At 35.5% G+C, this 19,029-nt stretch overlaps 1 protein-coding gene across 4 annotated transcripts in view; it reads right to left on the bottom strand.

Moving 5' to 3' along the window:
• Window positions 1-552: 552 nt before the first annotated feature.
• The window catches only part of cdhr5b (cadherin-related family member 5b), a 29,680-nt gene continuing 11,203 nt past the window's right edge, over window positions 553-19,029 (bottom strand). The window contains exons 11-22 of one of the 4 annotated variants that reach the window (XM_049474412.1): window positions 18,722-18,835; window positions 17,531-17,597; window positions 16,953-17,082; window positions 10,673-10,740; window positions 10,357-10,507; window positions 9,039-9,193; window positions 8,747-8,923; window positions 7,733-7,847; window positions 7,541-7,652; window positions 7,135-7,297; window positions 2,259-2,500; window positions 553-1,447 (exon numbers count right to left, since the gene is read on the bottom strand). In XM_049474412.1, coding sequence (XP_049330369.1) covers window positions 1,175-1,447; window positions 2,259-2,500; window positions 7,135-7,297; window positions 7,541-7,652; window positions 7,733-7,847; window positions 8,747-8,923; window positions 9,039-9,193; window positions 10,357-10,507; window positions 10,673-10,740; window positions 16,953-17,082; window positions 17,531-17,597; window positions 18,722-18,835 — 1,767 coding nt within the window. In that variant the 3' untranslated portion in view covers window positions 553-1,174. Of the gene's footprint in view, window positions 1,448-2,258; window positions 2,501-7,134; window positions 7,298-7,540; window positions 7,653-7,732; window positions 7,848-8,746; window positions 8,924-9,038; window positions 9,194-10,356; window positions 10,508-10,672; window positions 10,809-10,962; window positions 11,052-11,762; window positions 11,935-13,039; window positions 15,197-16,282; window positions 16,459-16,899; window positions 17,083-17,530; window positions 17,598-18,721; window positions 18,836-19,029 lie in introns of those variants that run through there. The other 3 variants (XM_049474411.1, XM_007235198.4, XM_022672394.2) reach the window with 3 other exon arrangements.

Here is a 19,029-nt window from a genome sequence, read left to right as displayed (position 1 = left end):
TAGATGTTTTACAGAACACTAAAAAACAAGCAGACTTTAAATAGAAGTTATGGTTATGTGAGCACCATAAAACAACACGGCGGATGTCTTACTGTGCAGCAGTACAATAGGGCTATTATGAAATACAGTGGAATCAGTGTAGTGTGAATGTAAACACATTAACTGTATTATGAAAAGTTACAGTGATGCATGTGGAGTATAACATATGGTATTACGAAACCAGGATCAATAAGCATTATACTATTCTGTCTGTCATTCATGCCTTATTTTAGATTTTGTTAATTATTTGTTGTTAATTGGGGTTCATCTGTCCCAAGTCATATATATGCAGAAATGATGTGTGGTTACATATACATTCACAAGTTACATATCTGTCTGTCTGGATGTCTGAGGATGATGTGGAGCCTATATTTGGTAAAAGAAACAAACAAACAAAAACTCCTGCCAGCTTTTTTGTCGTCAAATGAATTATCTTGATAATTTACTTTAAATTATTCATTTTGTTGCATTTTACAAGTCAGATTGAGAAAAGCGATTAGGTTTTCCCTTATGTGTTTTGATGTTATTATTTCAGTAACAAAAATCAAATTATCTTGAAAATATTTCAGGATAGTTATCTTGAGATAATGAATTAGCAGGAAAAGAATGTTTAGTTAATTGTCAAATAAAAAAACATATATATTTATTAGACCTTAATCTAATACTTATCGTGATGGTTTTACAGTATGCAGTTTGCTTTTGTTTACAAGATAAAAAACAAAAAGCTGCAGGCTATAATCCTATTTGAATCATCATACTGTGTGTTCAGGTGAGAAGGAGCCTAAACCATGGTATATGACACTATATAACACCAGCAACCAAGTCTTCTGTCTTAATGCACAGAGATGTGTTATTTTTTATTTATTTATTTTTATTTTATTTTTATCACTCTTTATTTTATAAAGAGTGAGGTCTTTCCTTAGCTGTACATATAGGGGTGTTTAGTGGACTAAACAGCATTGAGATTTTGCTTTAAAAGAAAAAATCGTCCACATCTAGGCTTAATCCCTGTCTAGAAAACTATTAAAAAGTTACCCAAAACATGTTATTTACCACCCTAAAAGTGATAGATATTAAGACTAAAGACTTGATCAATACTTTTGGCACCCCAGAGCTTCTTAGTGGAAGATGCTGCTTATTGCTCCTGCTCTGGTTGTGTGGTGTGGTGTGGGTGGAGTTCAGTGCGGGGTATGAATCTCATGCTCAGGTTGTATGGGTCCGTCTCAACAGGCTGCTGTGAGAGATTGTTGTTCTGCTCGATGGTGCTGACCGTACAGCCTGACCGAGGGCACACCGTGTACCGTGACAGCAGTGTCACTAGGATGCCCTTCATCATCACCATGGCGATGTGCTTCCCCACACATGAGCGTGGGCCACATCCAAACGGCTGGAAGAAGCGACTGGGCACCTGTGAGGAACAGAGAGCACGCTGGAGCTGTGTTTGTGATGAGATTAGTGAATGGAAATGTGCACAGCTCTTACTCACACTGAATATGCCTACTCCTGCTGCACTGGACATACATTTTTATTGTTCTCATATTTTTGCTATTTATGCAGTTATAAATCAAAAATGTTGCCTTTCTTTTGTTTGTCAAAAATAATTGTTTTTTTGGAGAGGCATAGCATTTTAAAAGCTACATGCTTCCAACCTCAGTAAAGCAGAAATCCTAAAAGTAGTGACGGAGTAACTATTAAACAATGTATTAAACTAGGTCAGTATCCAATATTTAAGCACTTTTTTATATCCAAGCAGACAAAAGACCGTCAGAGCACAATACATTTACCTCAGCAGTGCTATTTCAATCATGAATTAATTCCAGCCGTGTTATTTTAGTCATACATTTAGCTAGCTAGCTAGATGGAGTTAACTGGGTACCTTAGTGCTATTTTTATGAAACGTTTTTCTCAGCATTTAATCATTATCATAAGTTTACTTGAGCTGTGCTGCTCAAGTCACGTGTAGCTAGTTAGCTACTTACCTATATTGGAACGTACACAGAAAAAGTCAGTCAGTCTTTTTGGTAAAAAAAAAATAATAATAATAATAATAATGCTAAAGGTCAACTAACATTACTAGTTAGCATCTGACAGTGTTGTCTGTGTGAAAACATGTAGTGAGAGGATATATGATATGAGTTTCTGTACAATTGAAAATGATTGAACATCTGATTTTAGTCGGTTAAATGAATTGTATTTGTTATATTCTCTTTTCTACTCACGTTGTTATCGAAGTTCTCCAGACTGAACTCTTTGGCTTTAGGGAAGAACTCAGTCTTTTGCATACGCCCAATGTTTAAAATGATGTTTGTGCCTTTAGCCACTCTGTAGCCATCGATACAATCCTCCTCCAGTGCTCGCCTCATGATGAAATCCACCACAGGGTGGAAGCGCAGACCCTCCTTTATAAAATTCTCCATCACCTTTAACTCCTGCAGGTCGGCCATCTCCAACTCTCGCTCACCTGAAAACGCAAGTTCACTGTGAAACTTAACAGTTGGAAAAACGTATAATTTCAAAGCAACATACACCATTCGGTCTAAGTTTTGAGGCCAAATAAGTTTTAATGAAAACCACCAACAGCTGTGCCAACTAGAATTCTTAATTCTTAATAAAATAAAATGTAATATATATATATATATATATATATATATATATATATATATATATATATATATATATATATATATATATATATATATTTCAAAGAATTCCAAACTAAAGTTGCGCCAACTGATTATATCGTGATCAGATCATTTATTTACCGCGGTCACGCCATCTGCACTTAGAAAACGCTCGGTCGCGCTATCTACACCGAAAACTGGAGTGCGCGTCTAAACCGTGTTTTACTGTAGCAGCGTGCACAGCGCACCCGGAGACACGCTTCTCGTGCAGAGACTTAAAATGGAACAGAAACGAGTTTTACACCTAAATAAACATGATTTAACGAGGTCTAATCCACAAATATACACCAGAAAGACCACTTCTTATCTGTAGAACAGTGTAACGTTTTGAAAAGGGTTGGAGTGTTATTAAATAAGCAAATCAAATTGTTATAAAATCACAGCCCTAAATTCTTAAAGATCTTATTCTCATGTATCCCAGATATATGTTTGAAGTGATATTACTGTATCATTTTTGAGTAATTGAATACCAAAACTATCTATTCGGTTTTGTATAAAAGGGATTTTGGAGTGCTATAAAACCAAAAAAATCTAATTCTTCTTAAATCAGAACATGAAATCCTTAAATAATACCTTCCATACTATTAATGTCATGCATGTATACTGATTGTACAGTATCATTTTGGAGTAAATGAATACCAAACTTAGGAAAAATGTATATTCGGTTGTGCATAAACCAGATTTCGGAGTCCTATAAAACATGCAAATCAAATTGTTATCCAATGAAACCAAGAAAGTCTTGACAATCACATTGCATACTATTAATGACATGAGTAACAAATGATATTACTGTATCATTCTGGAGTAATTGAAGACCAAACTTAGGAAAAATGTCTATTCGGTTGTGCATAGACCACATTTCAGAGTCCTAGAAAACCAGCAAATCAAATTGTTATCCAATGGCACTAACAAAGTCTTGAAGAACACATTCTATACCATTAATGACATGAGTAACAAGTGATATTACTGTATAATTTTGGAATAATTGAATACCAAACTGAGGAAAAAAATGTCTATTCGGTTGTGCATAAACCAGATTTCAGAGTCCTATAGAACCAGTAAATCAAATTGTTATCCAATGCCACTAATAAGGTCTTGAAAAACACATTCTATACTATTAATGTTATGGGTATCAAGTCATATTACTGTATCATTTTGGAATAATTGAATACCAAACATAGGAAAATGTCTATTCGTTTGTGCATAAACCAAATCCTATAAAACCAGCAAATCAAATTGTTGTCTAATAAAACCAAAACAGTCTTGAAGAAAATATTCCAATCTACCAAGAACATTAGTCACAAGTGATATTACTGTGTCATTTTTGAGTAATTGGATAGCAAATTTAGAAAAAAAATGCCTGTTCAGTTGTGCATAAACCAGATTTTGGAGTCCTATAAACCATCAAATCAAATTGTTATCCAATGGAACCAAGTCCTTCTTGATAAACACATTCCATACTAGTTTTATAGGACCCCGAAATCTGGTTTATTCACAACCGAATAGACATTTGGTATCCAATTAATCCAAAATTATACAGTAATATCACTTGTTACTCATGTCAATAATAGTATGGAATGTGTTCTGCAAGACTGTCTCAGTGGAATTGGATAAAAATTTGATTTGCTAGTTTTATGGGACCTTAAAATCTGGTTTATGCACAACAGAATAGACATTTATTCTAAGTTTGGTATCCAATTAATCCAAAATGATAAAGTAATATCACTTGATACTCATGTCAATAATAGTATAGCATGTGTTCTTCAAGACTTTGTTAGTGCCATTGGATAACAATTTGATTTGCTGGTTTTATGGGACTCCGAAATCTGGTTTATGCACAACCGAATAGACATTTTTTCCAAGTTTGGTATCCAATTATTTCAAAATGATACAGTAAAATCACTTGATACTCATGTCAATAATAGTATAGAATGTGTTCTTCAAGACTTTGTCAGTGCCATTGGATAACAATTTGATTTGCTGGTTTTATAGGACTCTGAAATCAGGTTTTTGCACAATCGAATAAACATTTTTCCTAAGTTTGGTATCCAATTACTCCAAAATGATAAAGTAATATCACTTGTTACTCAAGTCATTCATAGTATAGAATGTGCTTTTCAAGACTTTATCAGTGGCATTGGATAACAATTTGATTTAATGGTTTGTAGGACTTTGAAATCTGGTTTATACAGAAGTGAGTCAACATTTTTCGTATGTTTGATAATTAATTACTCCAAAATGGTAAAGTAAAATCACTTGATACTTATGTTATTAATAGTATAGAATGTGTTTTTCAAGACTTTATTAGTGGCATTGGATAATTTAATTTGCTGGTTTTATAGGACTCTGAAATGTGGTTTATGCAAAAGTGAATCAATATTTTTCGTATGTTTGATATTTAATTACTCCAAAATGGTACAGTAAAATCACTTGTTACTCATGTCATTAATAGTATGGAATGTGTTTTTCAAGACTGTCTAGGTGGCATTGGATAACAATTTGATTTGCTGGTTTTATGCGACCTTAAAATCTGGTTAATACACAACTGAATAGACATTTTTTCTAAGTTTTGTATCCAATTAATCCAAAATTATACAGTAATATCACTTATTACTCATGTTAATAATAGAATGGAATGTGTTCTTCAAGACAGTCTCGGTAGCATTTGATAACAATTTAATTTGCTGGTTTTACAGGACTCCAAAATCAGGTTTTTGCGCAACCAAATAGACATTTTTCCTAAGCTTCGTATTCAATTACTCCAAAATGATACAGTAATATCCTTTGTTACTCATGTCATTAATAGTATGGAATGTGTTCTTCAAGAATGTCTTAGTGGCATTGGATAACAATTTGATTTGCTTGTTTTATAGGACTCTGAAATCTGATTTATGCAAAAGTAAATTAACATTTTTTGTATGTTTGATATTTAATTACTCCAAAATGGTACAGTAAAATCACTTGATATATATGTTATTAATAGTATAGAATGTGTTTTCCAAGACTTTGTTAGTGCCATTGGATAACAATTTGATTTGCTGGTTTTATAGGACTCTGAAATGTGGTTTATGCACAACCGAATAGACATTTTTCCAAGTTTGGTATCCAATTAATCCAAAATGATACTGTAATATCACTTGTTACTCATGTCATTAATAGAATGGAATGTTTTCTTCAAGACTTGCTTGGTTTCATTGGATAACAATTTGATTTGAAGGTTTTATAGGACTCCGAAATCTGGTTTATGCACAACCGAATATACATTTTTCCTAAGTTTGGTATTCATTTACTCCAAAATGATACTGTACAATCAGTATACATGCATGACATTAATAGTATGGAAGGTATTATTTAAGGATTTCATGTTCTGATTTAAGAAGAATTAGATTTTTTTGGTTTTATAGCACTCCAAAATCCCTTTTATACAAAACCGAATAGATAGTTTTGGTATTCAATTACTCAAAAATGATACAGTAATATCACTTCAAACATATATCTGGGATACATGAGAATAAGATCTTTAAGAATTTAGGGCTGTGATTTTATAACAATTTGATTTGCTTATTTAATAACACTCCAAAACTTTTCAAAACGTTACACTGTTCTACAGATAAGAAGTGGTCTTTCTGGTGTATATTTGTGGATTAGACCTCGTTAAATCATGTTTATTTAGGTGTAAAACTCGTTTCTGTTCCATTTTAAGTCTCTGCACGAGAAGCGCCAGTCTCCGCTCCTCCGGGTGCGCTGTGCACGCTGCTACAGTAAAACACGGTTTAGACGCGCACTTCAGTTTTCGGTGTAGATAGCGCGACCGAGCGTTTTCTAAGTGCAGATGGCGTGACCGCGGTATTTATTTTATGTATGTATAATTGTAAAGGAAATCTCACCAATAAAATGTATGTTTTACAGTAAACAAAATCAAATGCAAGAGCATTATGGTCACACTCAGCAACACAAAACAGTAGTGAACGCAAAACCAATGGTGTATTAGTGCAACAGCACAGTAACAGGAATCAGTTGAGAAACATCAATGTAAGATGAAAATGATTAAACCCAACATCAGGTGAAAACCCCTGCAGAATTCCTACATAGACCACAGAGTCAAATGAGCATGTGCAAAGCAGTAGCCTGGCCTCAACTATGAAATGGTTTGAAACTACAACTATGAAACTACAATTTGTACATTTTGCTGACACAGATTATACAGTCAGACCAACTTTTAACAAGAAACGAACTAATGTTAGTTGAGGCAAATACTTTGCTATAGTTTACACTGCAATTTAATTTAATTGTTTGTTCAGCTGACATAAAAATCACATTAGGAGACAATGTTTGCAGTATATTTTTAAGAAATTAGAAATTGTTCTGTAATTTTGACCTTCACTTCAGTCCTATGTTAGAGCAAGAGTGTTACCTAGTACAGTCTGGATCTCCTGAACCATGCGCTGCTCCACTGCTGGATTCTGCTTCAGCAAGACCAGCATGAAGAACACACTGATGGACAGAGTGTCTGGAGCTGCAATCACCATCTCTAACACACACTGCCTTACGTCATCCATTGACAGCTCGCCATGGTCCTGTAGGCAGGACAGACATAATGGAATATACATTACATCAGTACTGTCATAACAAAACCTTGGATCTTCAAAATTCAACTTTACAGGAAAAGCAAAAAAAAAAAAAAAGGAATTATATTAATGCTAGGGTATTTCATATTTCTACAGACCAATGTGATTGTGTTTTAAAAAAATTGTAAAAGATAGTTGCTGCTACAAAGATTTAAATCATAAAAATTATAAGGTTTTGATATAACAGCAAACCTGAGCAAATAACAGTTCTGTTGCAAAGTCAGTCTCGTCCAGCTTTTCCATGGCATTGATCACTTTACGCTTTTGCTCCACCAGATTTCCCATTTCCTCCTGGAGCTCCTTTCTAGAAGAAGGCAGATTTTCTACTTAACATTTTGAATTGAAACTGAGAAAATGAATGTAACAGTTTTATATTTTACTGACGCTGACTGACGATATTTTCTATAAACCCAGTCCAGCCTGAAGAAAATATCTGGTTGTATGAGGACTGTTTGCCAGGTATCAAAGTACTTGTGAATCTTCTGCAGCAGCTCTTTCTCTGCCAAAATAAACATTGAAGTCAGGTTTGGTAGAATTGAATAAAATAATATACTATTTATTGGCATCCCAATACTAATACTATAAGGTTTATACTATATACTAATCTTTTTCTTTTTTATTTCGAATTTTTATTTTCTTCCCAATTTACAAGGCCAATTACCCAACCCACTCATTAGGACTCCCCATAGTGATGCCCCAACACCAGGAGAGTGAAGAATAGCACATGCCTTCTCCGATACATGTGAAGTCAGCCACCACCCTTTTTTTGAACTGCGGCTGATGTAGCATTGCCAAGTAACCAGCGCACTCGGAGGAAGTGCAGGGAATTGGTTTCGATACATCAGCTCACAGACGCCTTGTGCTGATCGTCAACAAAAGTGATGTGAAGGAAGAGGGACATCTACCCACCCAGAGAGAACAAGGCCAATTGGCTCTCTCAGGGCTCCAGCAGCTGATGGCTATACCATACTAACCCACAGGAAGATATATAGCATGAAGCATTCTCCAGCAGTTTTTTAAATATTTTTTATTAATTTATGTTCCTTTTTTTCCTTTATAAATGATGAGAATAATATTTTACATTTTGTATGTTTGATTTGTTGCTATTCTTATAAAAACAGTGGTTCTGGCTTTTCCACTTGCTGCACTTAATTGCAATGAACTTTTAATTGCAAATTTTAAAATATTTTTTTCAGATATGAATAGCTCTAATGGTTCTGAGCATATATAATGGTTCTGATATTTTATTTTAGTTATTCTTTTAGACTTCTATCTATATTACATACTACATAAAAACTATTTTAGTATTAGTAATTAGTACACAATTAAGATGCACCCTCAGTGTATGCTACAGCTGCATATGTATTATTGCAGCAGTGAGTGTGTGAGGAGACCGACCGTTGATGGGGATTCTGAGGAAGAGTCTATTGGAGATGTCCACCATGATACAGCGAAGCAAGTCCAGAACATTCACATGGCCGGAGGAGTCAGTGAGATCATGCAGGACGTCAAGATGCTTATTGGTGGCACTCACACTCACCCCCACTGTCCTCTGGAGACCTGGGCCGGTTAAGGCTGTAGCACATATAAAATACATACATGAGAGTTGTGTTCATACAAACACTCACCTGGAATTAGATGTCAGGGTTTGTAGATGTTTGGTTTTTCAAAAATGTATAATGGAAAATACCTTTAGCAAAGTATGCGCGCATTCTTTTCCAGTGCAGGATGTTGCTGTTGAAGATAACGCCCTGCTCATGCATGCCAATGCACTGGAGTCCTCTCTTACTGCCAAATCTCGCTATGTAGTTACTGCTCTTTAGAACATGATACACAGCAGAGGCCCTGAAACACCATAGAGATGGTATATTGGAAGAACTATTTGACAACTGTTTATTATAAGGCTGGTCATCCCAACTGTTCATTTTTTTGCTTTTGTCCATTTTTTATAATGTTTAAGGTTTTGGGAAATAAGTTACACATATATTACGCTTTTGTTATGTGCCAAATAATAATAATACAATGCAAGTATTAATGTATAATAATAAATTGAACTGTCTGGATAGGATACATCTTAGGTTTGCACAGTATATCATTTCATTATCAATAATGTAATGTGAACAATAATGTAGTGTACTTTTTTGAAGACTGTACTGTTACATTGTACATTCTATTTTTTATTTATTGTATTTATATGTATCTTATATCTTTATATTTTATATAATTTTTATTTTGTAACTTTGTGTATTATACCTGCTGCTGGATCTATCTAGTGTGCAATAGCCAAAACACAGGATGTGCAATCACATTGCATGTTTTGTGCAATGTCAAATAAAACATTTTTAAACTTTTGCTGCATGAAACAAAAATTCATATAATTCTCATAACATATCACCCAAACACCCAACAAATTATATTCAATACACAGTACATTGTTAGTATTGTGGCATACTGCATCATGAATTTCTAGTGAAGTTTGGGAAAAATACATTTATTTTACAATATATTTTTAATATTGTCATGTACAGTGTCTTCATAACAGTATTCAAACCCCTTGAACTTTTCCACGTTTTGTTCACATTACACCCACAAACTTCAGTGTATTTTATTGAGATTTTAGTAAATGTTAGGTCAAAAATAAGTAATACATGGTTCCCCTACATTACATCCAGTGTGACAAATACCTACAGTAATTAATAAACAGAGTCCATCAGTGTATAATTTATTCTCAGTATACAGCTGTTCAGCTGTTCTCAGAGAGAACATTAGTGATGAGGGTTATGATTAGTCATAAAAAATATCCCAAGTAATGAACATTTCACTGAGTACTGTTCAATCCATCATTTGAAAATGGAAGGAGTAAAAAGTGAGGAAATTGAAGGGGCATAAATACTTTTTCAAAACAATTGTATACATAAATTGATTGCAGTGCCATTTTATCCTAATATTGCGCAACCATAATACACATAAAATAATAGACAAAATATGTTTTTGTTGTGGCAGCTCACTTGCTCAGAATGAGCGTCTCCTCTCCCTGGATCCAGACCCGAGTCATGTCGCCATATCGTTCATTGTAGTAATTGCTGGCAGTGCCTATACCCATCCACAGAAATCTACCATAACTCAGAATAGGGCCAAGGCCCAGTAACCACGAGGGGCCTGAGGGGTGAAAACAGCAGAACTGGTGAGCTGCTATGCGTCAAATTGTTGCAATGTCGTAGAACCTGCTGTGATCTGTGTCCTGAATGTTTAACAAAAACAATGGTACAACTCTATACTGACCAATACTGAACAAACTAATAGACAATCAATGTTAGAACTCACCCGGCAGAACAGATTTGGCTCTTCTTTTGTAGACTGTTAACAAAATAAGCACCAATAACAGTAGAAGCGGCGCATTGACCCCAAATCCTGTCTCCTCCAGAGCAGCCTTGATGCTGTCCAGATTCTGTAGGTCCATCTTTAAACAAACAAGCTTTTGTCTTTAATCAAACAAGGACCCCTTTGAGAAAGTACAGGTGAGTGAATGTCAGGTTATGTGATCTTGAGTGTTTGTAACTTCAGCCTGAAGTTCTCCCCCACTTATTCTTTTGTTTAATAGAAAATTACTCTACCTTGACACTGGATGACGTGGTCCTTGGAAAGAAATGTGTCAGCTTGTCATCCAGTTTATAGAGTCCTTCAAGTCAAAGGCTTTATGCAGCTGCAAAAGTCAAAACAATCCAGAAGAAAAAGACATCTTGTTTTTTTTTCTGCAGGGTTTGATGTGGAGTTTTTAATAAAAAAGCAGATGTCTTTTTTATCAGACTCATAAAGTTTTAATCTGAAAAGATGTTTCCAGTGAAAGCAAACAGTAAAAACAGCAAACTTCTTAATACTCAGCACTTTCTAATATTCTGCCAAAGCTGAGGCTATCCTGGAGGTAACAAATAAGATCCAACAATCAGAAGATTGTGGGTTCTAATCCATATTCACTTCAAAAAAGCTACTGTACCGGTACATTTTGTTCACACGTACAAACAGTGAACATGTATCTTTAAGGTTAAAATATGATCATTTTGGTCCCACAGTGCAAAGTTTTAGAGTACAAATATGTAAAAAAACAATTAAAAGGTACCAACCCAGTGTCAGGAGGGGTACCAATTTGTACCATTTTTAGATACTGCTAGTTGTGTCTGAAGCAAGATAACCCCATCCCCAATTTCTAATTTAGACAGGTAAGTTATAGAACAGACTGACTAACTTTCTTTTGTAGGGAGATCAACAAATCAATATCTACATTTACAATAGTAGATAAAAATAAATTGTAATTAATTTCTTAAACTGACTGCAAATAAAACAAATCATGATGTGATGAAAACTCTTGTTACGATATGAATTGAAACGTTAAGTTAAAGAAAGTAAATATACTCACTTGTTGTTATTCTGTTATTACTTGCAAATAGAAGGCTTCCCAGCAGAATTAGGTTCTTCCTGAGTTTCTTGTCCTTCTCTACGCTTCAGGAGTTTGACTGCCACAAGTTTGTGTGGTTTCCTCATTTTAAATCTGATTGCTTTTACATCACATCTCTTCAAGTTTGGAAAAAGACTCCTTGAATTCTTTTCAAAGCACTGTTGCTAAGTTACAGCGTGTGCTTGAGTTGGGAAAGCCATTGAAAGACCATTGCATTCTGCCTAAGTTGACCAGTGCTGAACAATGGAGCTGTGGTGAACTGTTTAAGCAGAGGCAATGTAGTGTGACGTGCAGTGTAATTCTTGCCCAACACTGCTGTTTTTTGGGGATTCGTTCACTTTTGTTTTTTGTTTCAAAGACTCTTTAATCCATCATCTGAAGAGGCCTTTGAGGAAGCAGGTCAGGCTGACCCGGCTGCACAATGGCTGAATGAAGCTTTTATCTTTTTGTACACTGAAAAGCAAGGGAACCAATTACTGTACAGGTTTCTGTAAAGAATAGAAGTTTATTTGTCATCCTTTTACAGCACTTTCTCTTAGAAAGTCTTAATTACAGAGTCTGTAAAAAAAAGTTCTTAAATCAATACCATCCCCAATGGGTGCAACAAAGTATTGCAACATTATGATTTCACAATGCAAAGGCGATGTGACAATGCATTGTGAAGCAGCTCTGGCAGAAATCATATTTACATTCAGTGCAGGGGGACCCCCACATGCATGTCCTGCAGGTCTGTGCAGCATTCTTCAGCTTCTATAGGATTATTTCCATGTCCCATGACATTTAACATTAGTTGCAGACTGTAGCTTGTTGTTTACTGTGCACAATTAATAATGCTTTATGCTAAGTTTAGATATATAGATGCATAAGTAGCTCTAAGAATAACAGCAGCACATACTAGCTTTGCTGATACCTTTTATCCACTTTGAGAGGAAGAACCGTGAAAGCGTCTCTTGTATTATGAATAATCTTTAAAATATTCTTCAGTGTGGTGCAGGTAAGTGCCTTTTATTCACAATATAAAACACAAATTTGATAAATATTTGATTCAAGGAGGATAGGTGCCCCCTGTGAGTCCCTTGCTCACTGGTGTTTTTTATTTGATTTAATTTTTAAAGAGTATAATGAGAGTAGAATACATTATTTTGGTTTAAAATTTAAAAATTATATTGTCATTGTTACTAAAAAACCTCGTACCTTCAATACAGTGATTTTAGAGGAAAATAAAATAAGCTGTAGACTTGTAGATTTTATAGATTTAATGTTTTTATTGGTCCATTCATCATTATTTAAACGTATGTACAAAGATTACAAAATTACAAAAATAATATATTTAACGTTTTTTTACATGCTGTTCATGAATGATTTTGATTTCACCAACTCTTTAGATTTACTCTTGACAAACGTTTATTATATTTCCTCTGTGCCTGAACGGTGTCTGCTAGTGTCTAAGAGAGAGAGCATATCTCTGCTCTTCCTGCCCAAACTATCATGCTTCAGAACAGCAAGTGCCTCCAAAATAATCATGATAACAATATAGAGCATCAACATATAGTTATATATAAATGGCATTTATAGTCAAGTAGGTATTAGTTTTTTCATCCATATGGACAATTTAAAATGGCTTCTTAAATTACTGGATGCAACATCTTATTATGAAATATGGAAACCTACTCATAGTGCTGAATTGCTTCCTGCTATGAAAAGCTATGAATCTTAATGCAGGTGCTTTATTACAAGTCAACGGTCAAAGCTCATATTCTCTGAGATAGGGCATGTATGATTATTAGGCATTGATTTCATAATTAAGAGGTCAAAGGGTGCTTGTTTGCTGCTCAGCAAAGCTCACATGCCCCACAAGGCCATAAAAAATATAAACAAAGAGCCACAATGAAAGGTTGCTAGAGCAACCGCCGTTACACCCGTGTCAGGTCCAAGTACAGATTCATAAGTCATAAGGCATTTATTACCCCCTTACTGTCTCTCTTTTTATGGCACAGACCTGTGGCTATAATAATTCACCAACGTGTGTTTGTGTCTCATCCCAAACTCCATCACAAAGTATTTTATTACTAGGCAGCTATTCTATTTACATTTGAATTTAATTTTATATTCTAAAACTATACAATTGTACATAGTACTTAACAAACCTTGATCAGAGTTGTATGAAAAACAATGTAGAATGTTGTGAATGCAATAGGTAAAAAATAGAAAAAATAGGTAAATAAGAAAAAGAGAATATTTTATACCAAACAATGACTTGTTTATTTTAAGTCATATTGCAGCCTTTTCACTATGTTAGGATTTGTTCAGCGGTCATAGCTTTTCCAGCTGATTAATACAAGCTGCACCCAGCTAACTAAACTTATTTTAACATCTGTTTTTTTCCTCTGTGTAAGTTTCCTAATTCACTTAAGTAGCATTGCTGGGGTAGTTTATGATTAAATTTGCACTGCTTAAGTGCATTCACCATTAGTCAAATGATACTAATAAGATGGCTAGATGTGAGATGTGAGTAGAGTAGCACTGCTGAGGTAAATGTATTGTGCTTTGCTGGTTTGTCTGCATGGATATTAAAATGATCTGTGTTTAATACTTATTGTTAAATTTTCATTTTGTAATCATTTTTTCTGTCATAAAATGTATTAAAAATTGTAACATTTTATGGAAATTTGGGAAAAACAGTGTTTGGTATTCGGCCTTCGGACATTCAGTTTCAATTTCGACCAAAAAATTCCATTCCACAGCATCCCTACATATTTGACTTTCTATAGTATCTGAAATTCTACAAACAAGGATGTGTCATAAGTAAGATACAACATTGGTTTGATGACTGCTGGTTGACAGTTTATCCTCCAGTTCAGAGGTTACAAGTCTGAAGTCATGGTTTCTTCATCCTCTGAGTCTGAGCCTGATCGCCGTGCAAACCTATTCATACCTGTAACACCTTCCTCCTCCTCCTCCTCCTCATCATCATCATCGTCATCGTCTTCTTGTCCTACATCCATCTCTCCACTGTCAGGAATGATGACCACTTCCTCCTTGACACTGGGATCAATGTCCTGTTTAAACCACACTGCTTTGTAGCCGTCCTCCATCCGTCGTTCTTTGGTGAGAATGGGCTTCACCTCCTTCTCACTGTCTGTGGTGTCTGAGGGGCTCAGGCTGCTGGAGTCTTCAGGAGGTGAGCTGGTGTCACTGCTGCTTAGGCCCAGAGGGACAGGGGCACTGCTCTGTTTCTCCAGTTCTTCCGGCACACTGCGCTTCAGCCCTGGCCCCTGAGGAAGGGGCAACTCCGCTGCCTCCTTGGAGTTCAAGCTGCCTTTGTCCTCATCGCCCTGGAAGCCGTCATTGATGTACTGCACACCGTCTTTAGGCCCAGCTGAACCACCGTTTAGCTACAGGAATTAATGAGAGAGCATGAGAAACACAGTCACTACCTTTTCAATGTGGATACATGTATACAATTAATTTTATATGGAGCTGAACACTAATACTTGATTTATTACAAATAATTAGGAAGGAACTATAAATACTTATGTGTCTCCACTACAGGGGTGTCCAAATGTTTTGACTTAGAGGCCAAAGTACATTATTTATAATAGGGCAAGGCTCCAAAATACAAAATATATATGTGAGGTGACATCTTTACAGTTTCTTCAAGAAATTCAAGGATGCTTTAGAATCAACACTCTAAACCCTTAGCCACCCTTAGGCCAACACACTTGTGAGAAGCTGCAGCCAATTGCACATACAGGGAGAACACAGGAACTCTGCCCAGATAGGAACTCAAAGTCCCAGCACTGAAAGGGAAATGTGCTCACCATTTTTGTTTTTGAAAATGTGTTTTATAACATTATTCTAAAAATATGAAAACCTAATGTAATGGTCATCTGCGAGACACCAGAACTCAGTGGTATCTGTGTGTTGTTACATATTTCAGGGAGTCCTGTCAGTATCATCCATATAAAATATAATTTGTTACTTTCACACAGCAGCTTTGAGTTTTGATTGCTCAACACTGTGTTGCCAGTTTTTGTTTTATCCTTTTTTAGACCATCTGTTTAGTTCCTCAGCAAAGCTGTCAGGAGCCTCCACAATCCTTGTCATATTGGAGATCCTTTAACCCACTTATCTCATCATAACAATTTAATCCTTGATGAATTTGAATGTTTTATTGCATCCAAGATGTTGACCAATCAATTACTGTCTAACATACATCCCATACTTTGATGTGTACCTGTGGGCCAAACCAAACACTCTCACATGTCAAATCTAATTCACAGTCCATGTTTGGCCAGCCATGCTATAGAATAATTGCAGAGCTCAATATAATTAAAATACGTTTTATTTATAAAGAAGCGATTAAACTTGGAGGCTTTTATTAAACTAGAAAAAAATAAAGCAAAACAGTAACTATTAAAATTATTAAAACATGAATCTCCAAAGAAATATATACAGTTGTCAAACTACACATAGCCTACCGTGCTGCGGAAGATGCTGGCCTCAGACAACTTCTTCCAGTCTGAACTGTTTCTTTTGACACGGTACACCAGAACGCCAATGATCACCAAGCAGATGAGCAGCACGACAGCCAGTGTGGCCCCCAGAGCTGCCATGTCTTCTGACCCAAAGTCACCTCCTGGACCAGGCAAACCATCTACAACAAGCATTAAGAGCAGACACTCTAAGGCCATTTTATAACAGTAAGATTATTATGACATTAACACCAAGATAGATTTGATTCTTGGTTGATGATTTCACAGCACTGCATTCCTGATTGAGATGTAGGTGATCAGTCTGAAATAAAAAGGTGGAACATTTCAAACACCCAAAGGTACCCAGTAGTGAAGATCAGTTCATACTGACATGCATGCAGCAGCAGAACTCAACAATGCAGTGGCAGGAGGCTGACTTAGAACTGTAGGACTCACAGAAACCCCAGAGAGCCCATAGTATTATCAGAGGTTGCGAGGTGCAAACGTATGCGCTGTAACCCAAGTATTATCAGTGAATCTCAGAATGAGAGAATGTATAAGTGATCTTGTGTGCAGGCATCCTACATGCATGAGTTTGAACATATATGTGCATGTGAATGTACCTGTTTGAAGACTGTTAGTATTGCCTGAAGATGATGTCATTGTAACTGGATCAAAGGAGGTCTTTGTTAGTTCTGTAACCGTTTCTGTAGTAACAGGAGTGACTGTGGCCATTTCTGTGATTTCAGGGCTTGTAATCGTGTCTTTGGCTGTGGTGGGCATATCCATAGTGGTTGTAGGGACCCCTAAACAAAGAGCAGTGATACTCATTAAGTCTTTTTCTCTCTGGCTGGTGCAGAAACTTGGTTACAACTTGGATACTGTTCAATACCGTTGATGTATTGTTGTATGAGTAGTATAGTAGATTATAATGTCCAGTATTATAATCCCCTTGTAACCACCTTGTTATTTTTATAATTTTTTGTTATTAGATGAATAGCTAACAAAAAGACCTGCCCACAAATCTCTTAACACCTGCAATCTCCAAGATTCACATGCAAGCAACATTTTCACACTGTTATGTAAATTCCCCCGCTTCTAGAGTTGGACTGGTGAAAGGGCACCTCATTTATAGAGTAGTAATTCAATCAAGCTGTTTTCATGGTTTCTATTATGGCTGTAATTGCAGGCAGTTTAAGAGAGGGAAAAGGTAATAAGGATGAGACAATAAACAGCACATTCATTTGTTTTTACCTGGAGTTACTTCCACAGACAAGGAGGCTGTGCTGAATTCACCATTGGTTGTATCAGCTACACGCATCTATGGGAAAAAAGGACCATTATTGCAGCTCATTATAAGGTTAGAGAGAGATGGGTATTTTACTTTTAATTTTATTTGAAACATTCATTGATAGGGTTGCCACCTATGTCTGACAAACCTGGAAACTGTCACACAAAAGAATACAACATAAAAGTCAATAAGGTGAACATAACAGAATCAGAGAAGGCTTGGTGAAGTAAGGTTGTACATAACACTGAATGTGTTGAGCATACAGAGTAAATCTAGCTAAATAGTAATTTTAACAGACACATTAAATACAATACATTTACCTACAGAAAACCAAGACATTGAGAGCTAATATTTCCTGGACTGAAAAAAGCCCTATTCTCAGAAGATAGATAGCTAGCTAACAGGCTATGCTCCTTCTGTAATAGTTACAGTTGGGCTTCAGCTAATTGTTCACTGAAATATATAAGGTAAATCTAGTAGATAGCGATCTAGCTTGTTAGCTAGCTAACAGGCTAAATTCATCTCCAATAAAATGTACAGTTACACTTTATTTATATGCTGGAACATTAAGTTAAGAAACACTATTAGTTAGCTAACTAATATGCATGTCCAATAATAGTTACAGTTAAAACAAATAAACTGAACCACACTGGTAACTAGACTGGATAACAGGCTAAAATGCACCTCCGGTATTATTTACTTTTACTCTTAGTTATTCTCTAAAACATATTAAGTAAACAACACTGCTACCAATATGGTTAATCTTCTAAAACACACCACAAAAATTACAGACTTTTATCAGCTTGACTGAAACACATAATCAATGTAAACACTGGTAACTGGATAACTAGCTAACAGGCTAACCTTGAAAAATAGTTACATTTAGGATTTATTTATTCACTGTAACATATATAGTAAACAACACTGGTTGCTCTCTTGCTAACAGGCTAACATGCCTCTCCTATAGTAATTACGTGTATACTTTAACTATACACTGTAAGATTTTAAGTAAACAACACTGGTACCTAGTTAACAATCTAACATCTGAATCCAAAAATATTTATGGTTTTAGACTCATAAAAGAAATAACAATACTAGCTAACAGTGTTTTACAGAGTAAAATAAAATCATACTGCGGAAAATAAAATTCTTACCTGTAAGTCAGCTGTACCTGGAGCAAGTGATCGTACTATAAGTATGAAGCCTTCTGTTGTGATTCTGAAATCATTGCTACCTACAACTTCATAAGCAATGCTTGGATTTTTTCCCTTAAAAAAGGAGCCACAAAAAACATCTTAAAATACAACCCGAGCACTTGACTGAAGGCATATTATACATAGATGTGTCTATTAAAAATAGTATTTTACCCTTAAATGTTTTCCCATTTATTGATTTTATAAATGGCATCATCTGCCTGGAGCAGGCTGTGCTAGAAAAGGACTAGTGAGGGAGGACACCACTA

This window comes from Astyanax mexicanus, chromosome 2, assembly GCF_023375975.1.
Source record: "Astyanax mexicanus isolate ESR-SI-001 chromosome 2, AstMex3_surface, whole genome shotgun sequence".
Lineage (NCBI taxonomy): Eukaryota > Metazoa > Chordata > Actinopteri > Characiformes > Acestrorhamphidae > Astyanax > Astyanax mexicanus.
The sequence above is the reverse complement of the archived record's forward strand: the minus strand, read 5'-3'. Positions and strand labels throughout refer to the sequence as shown.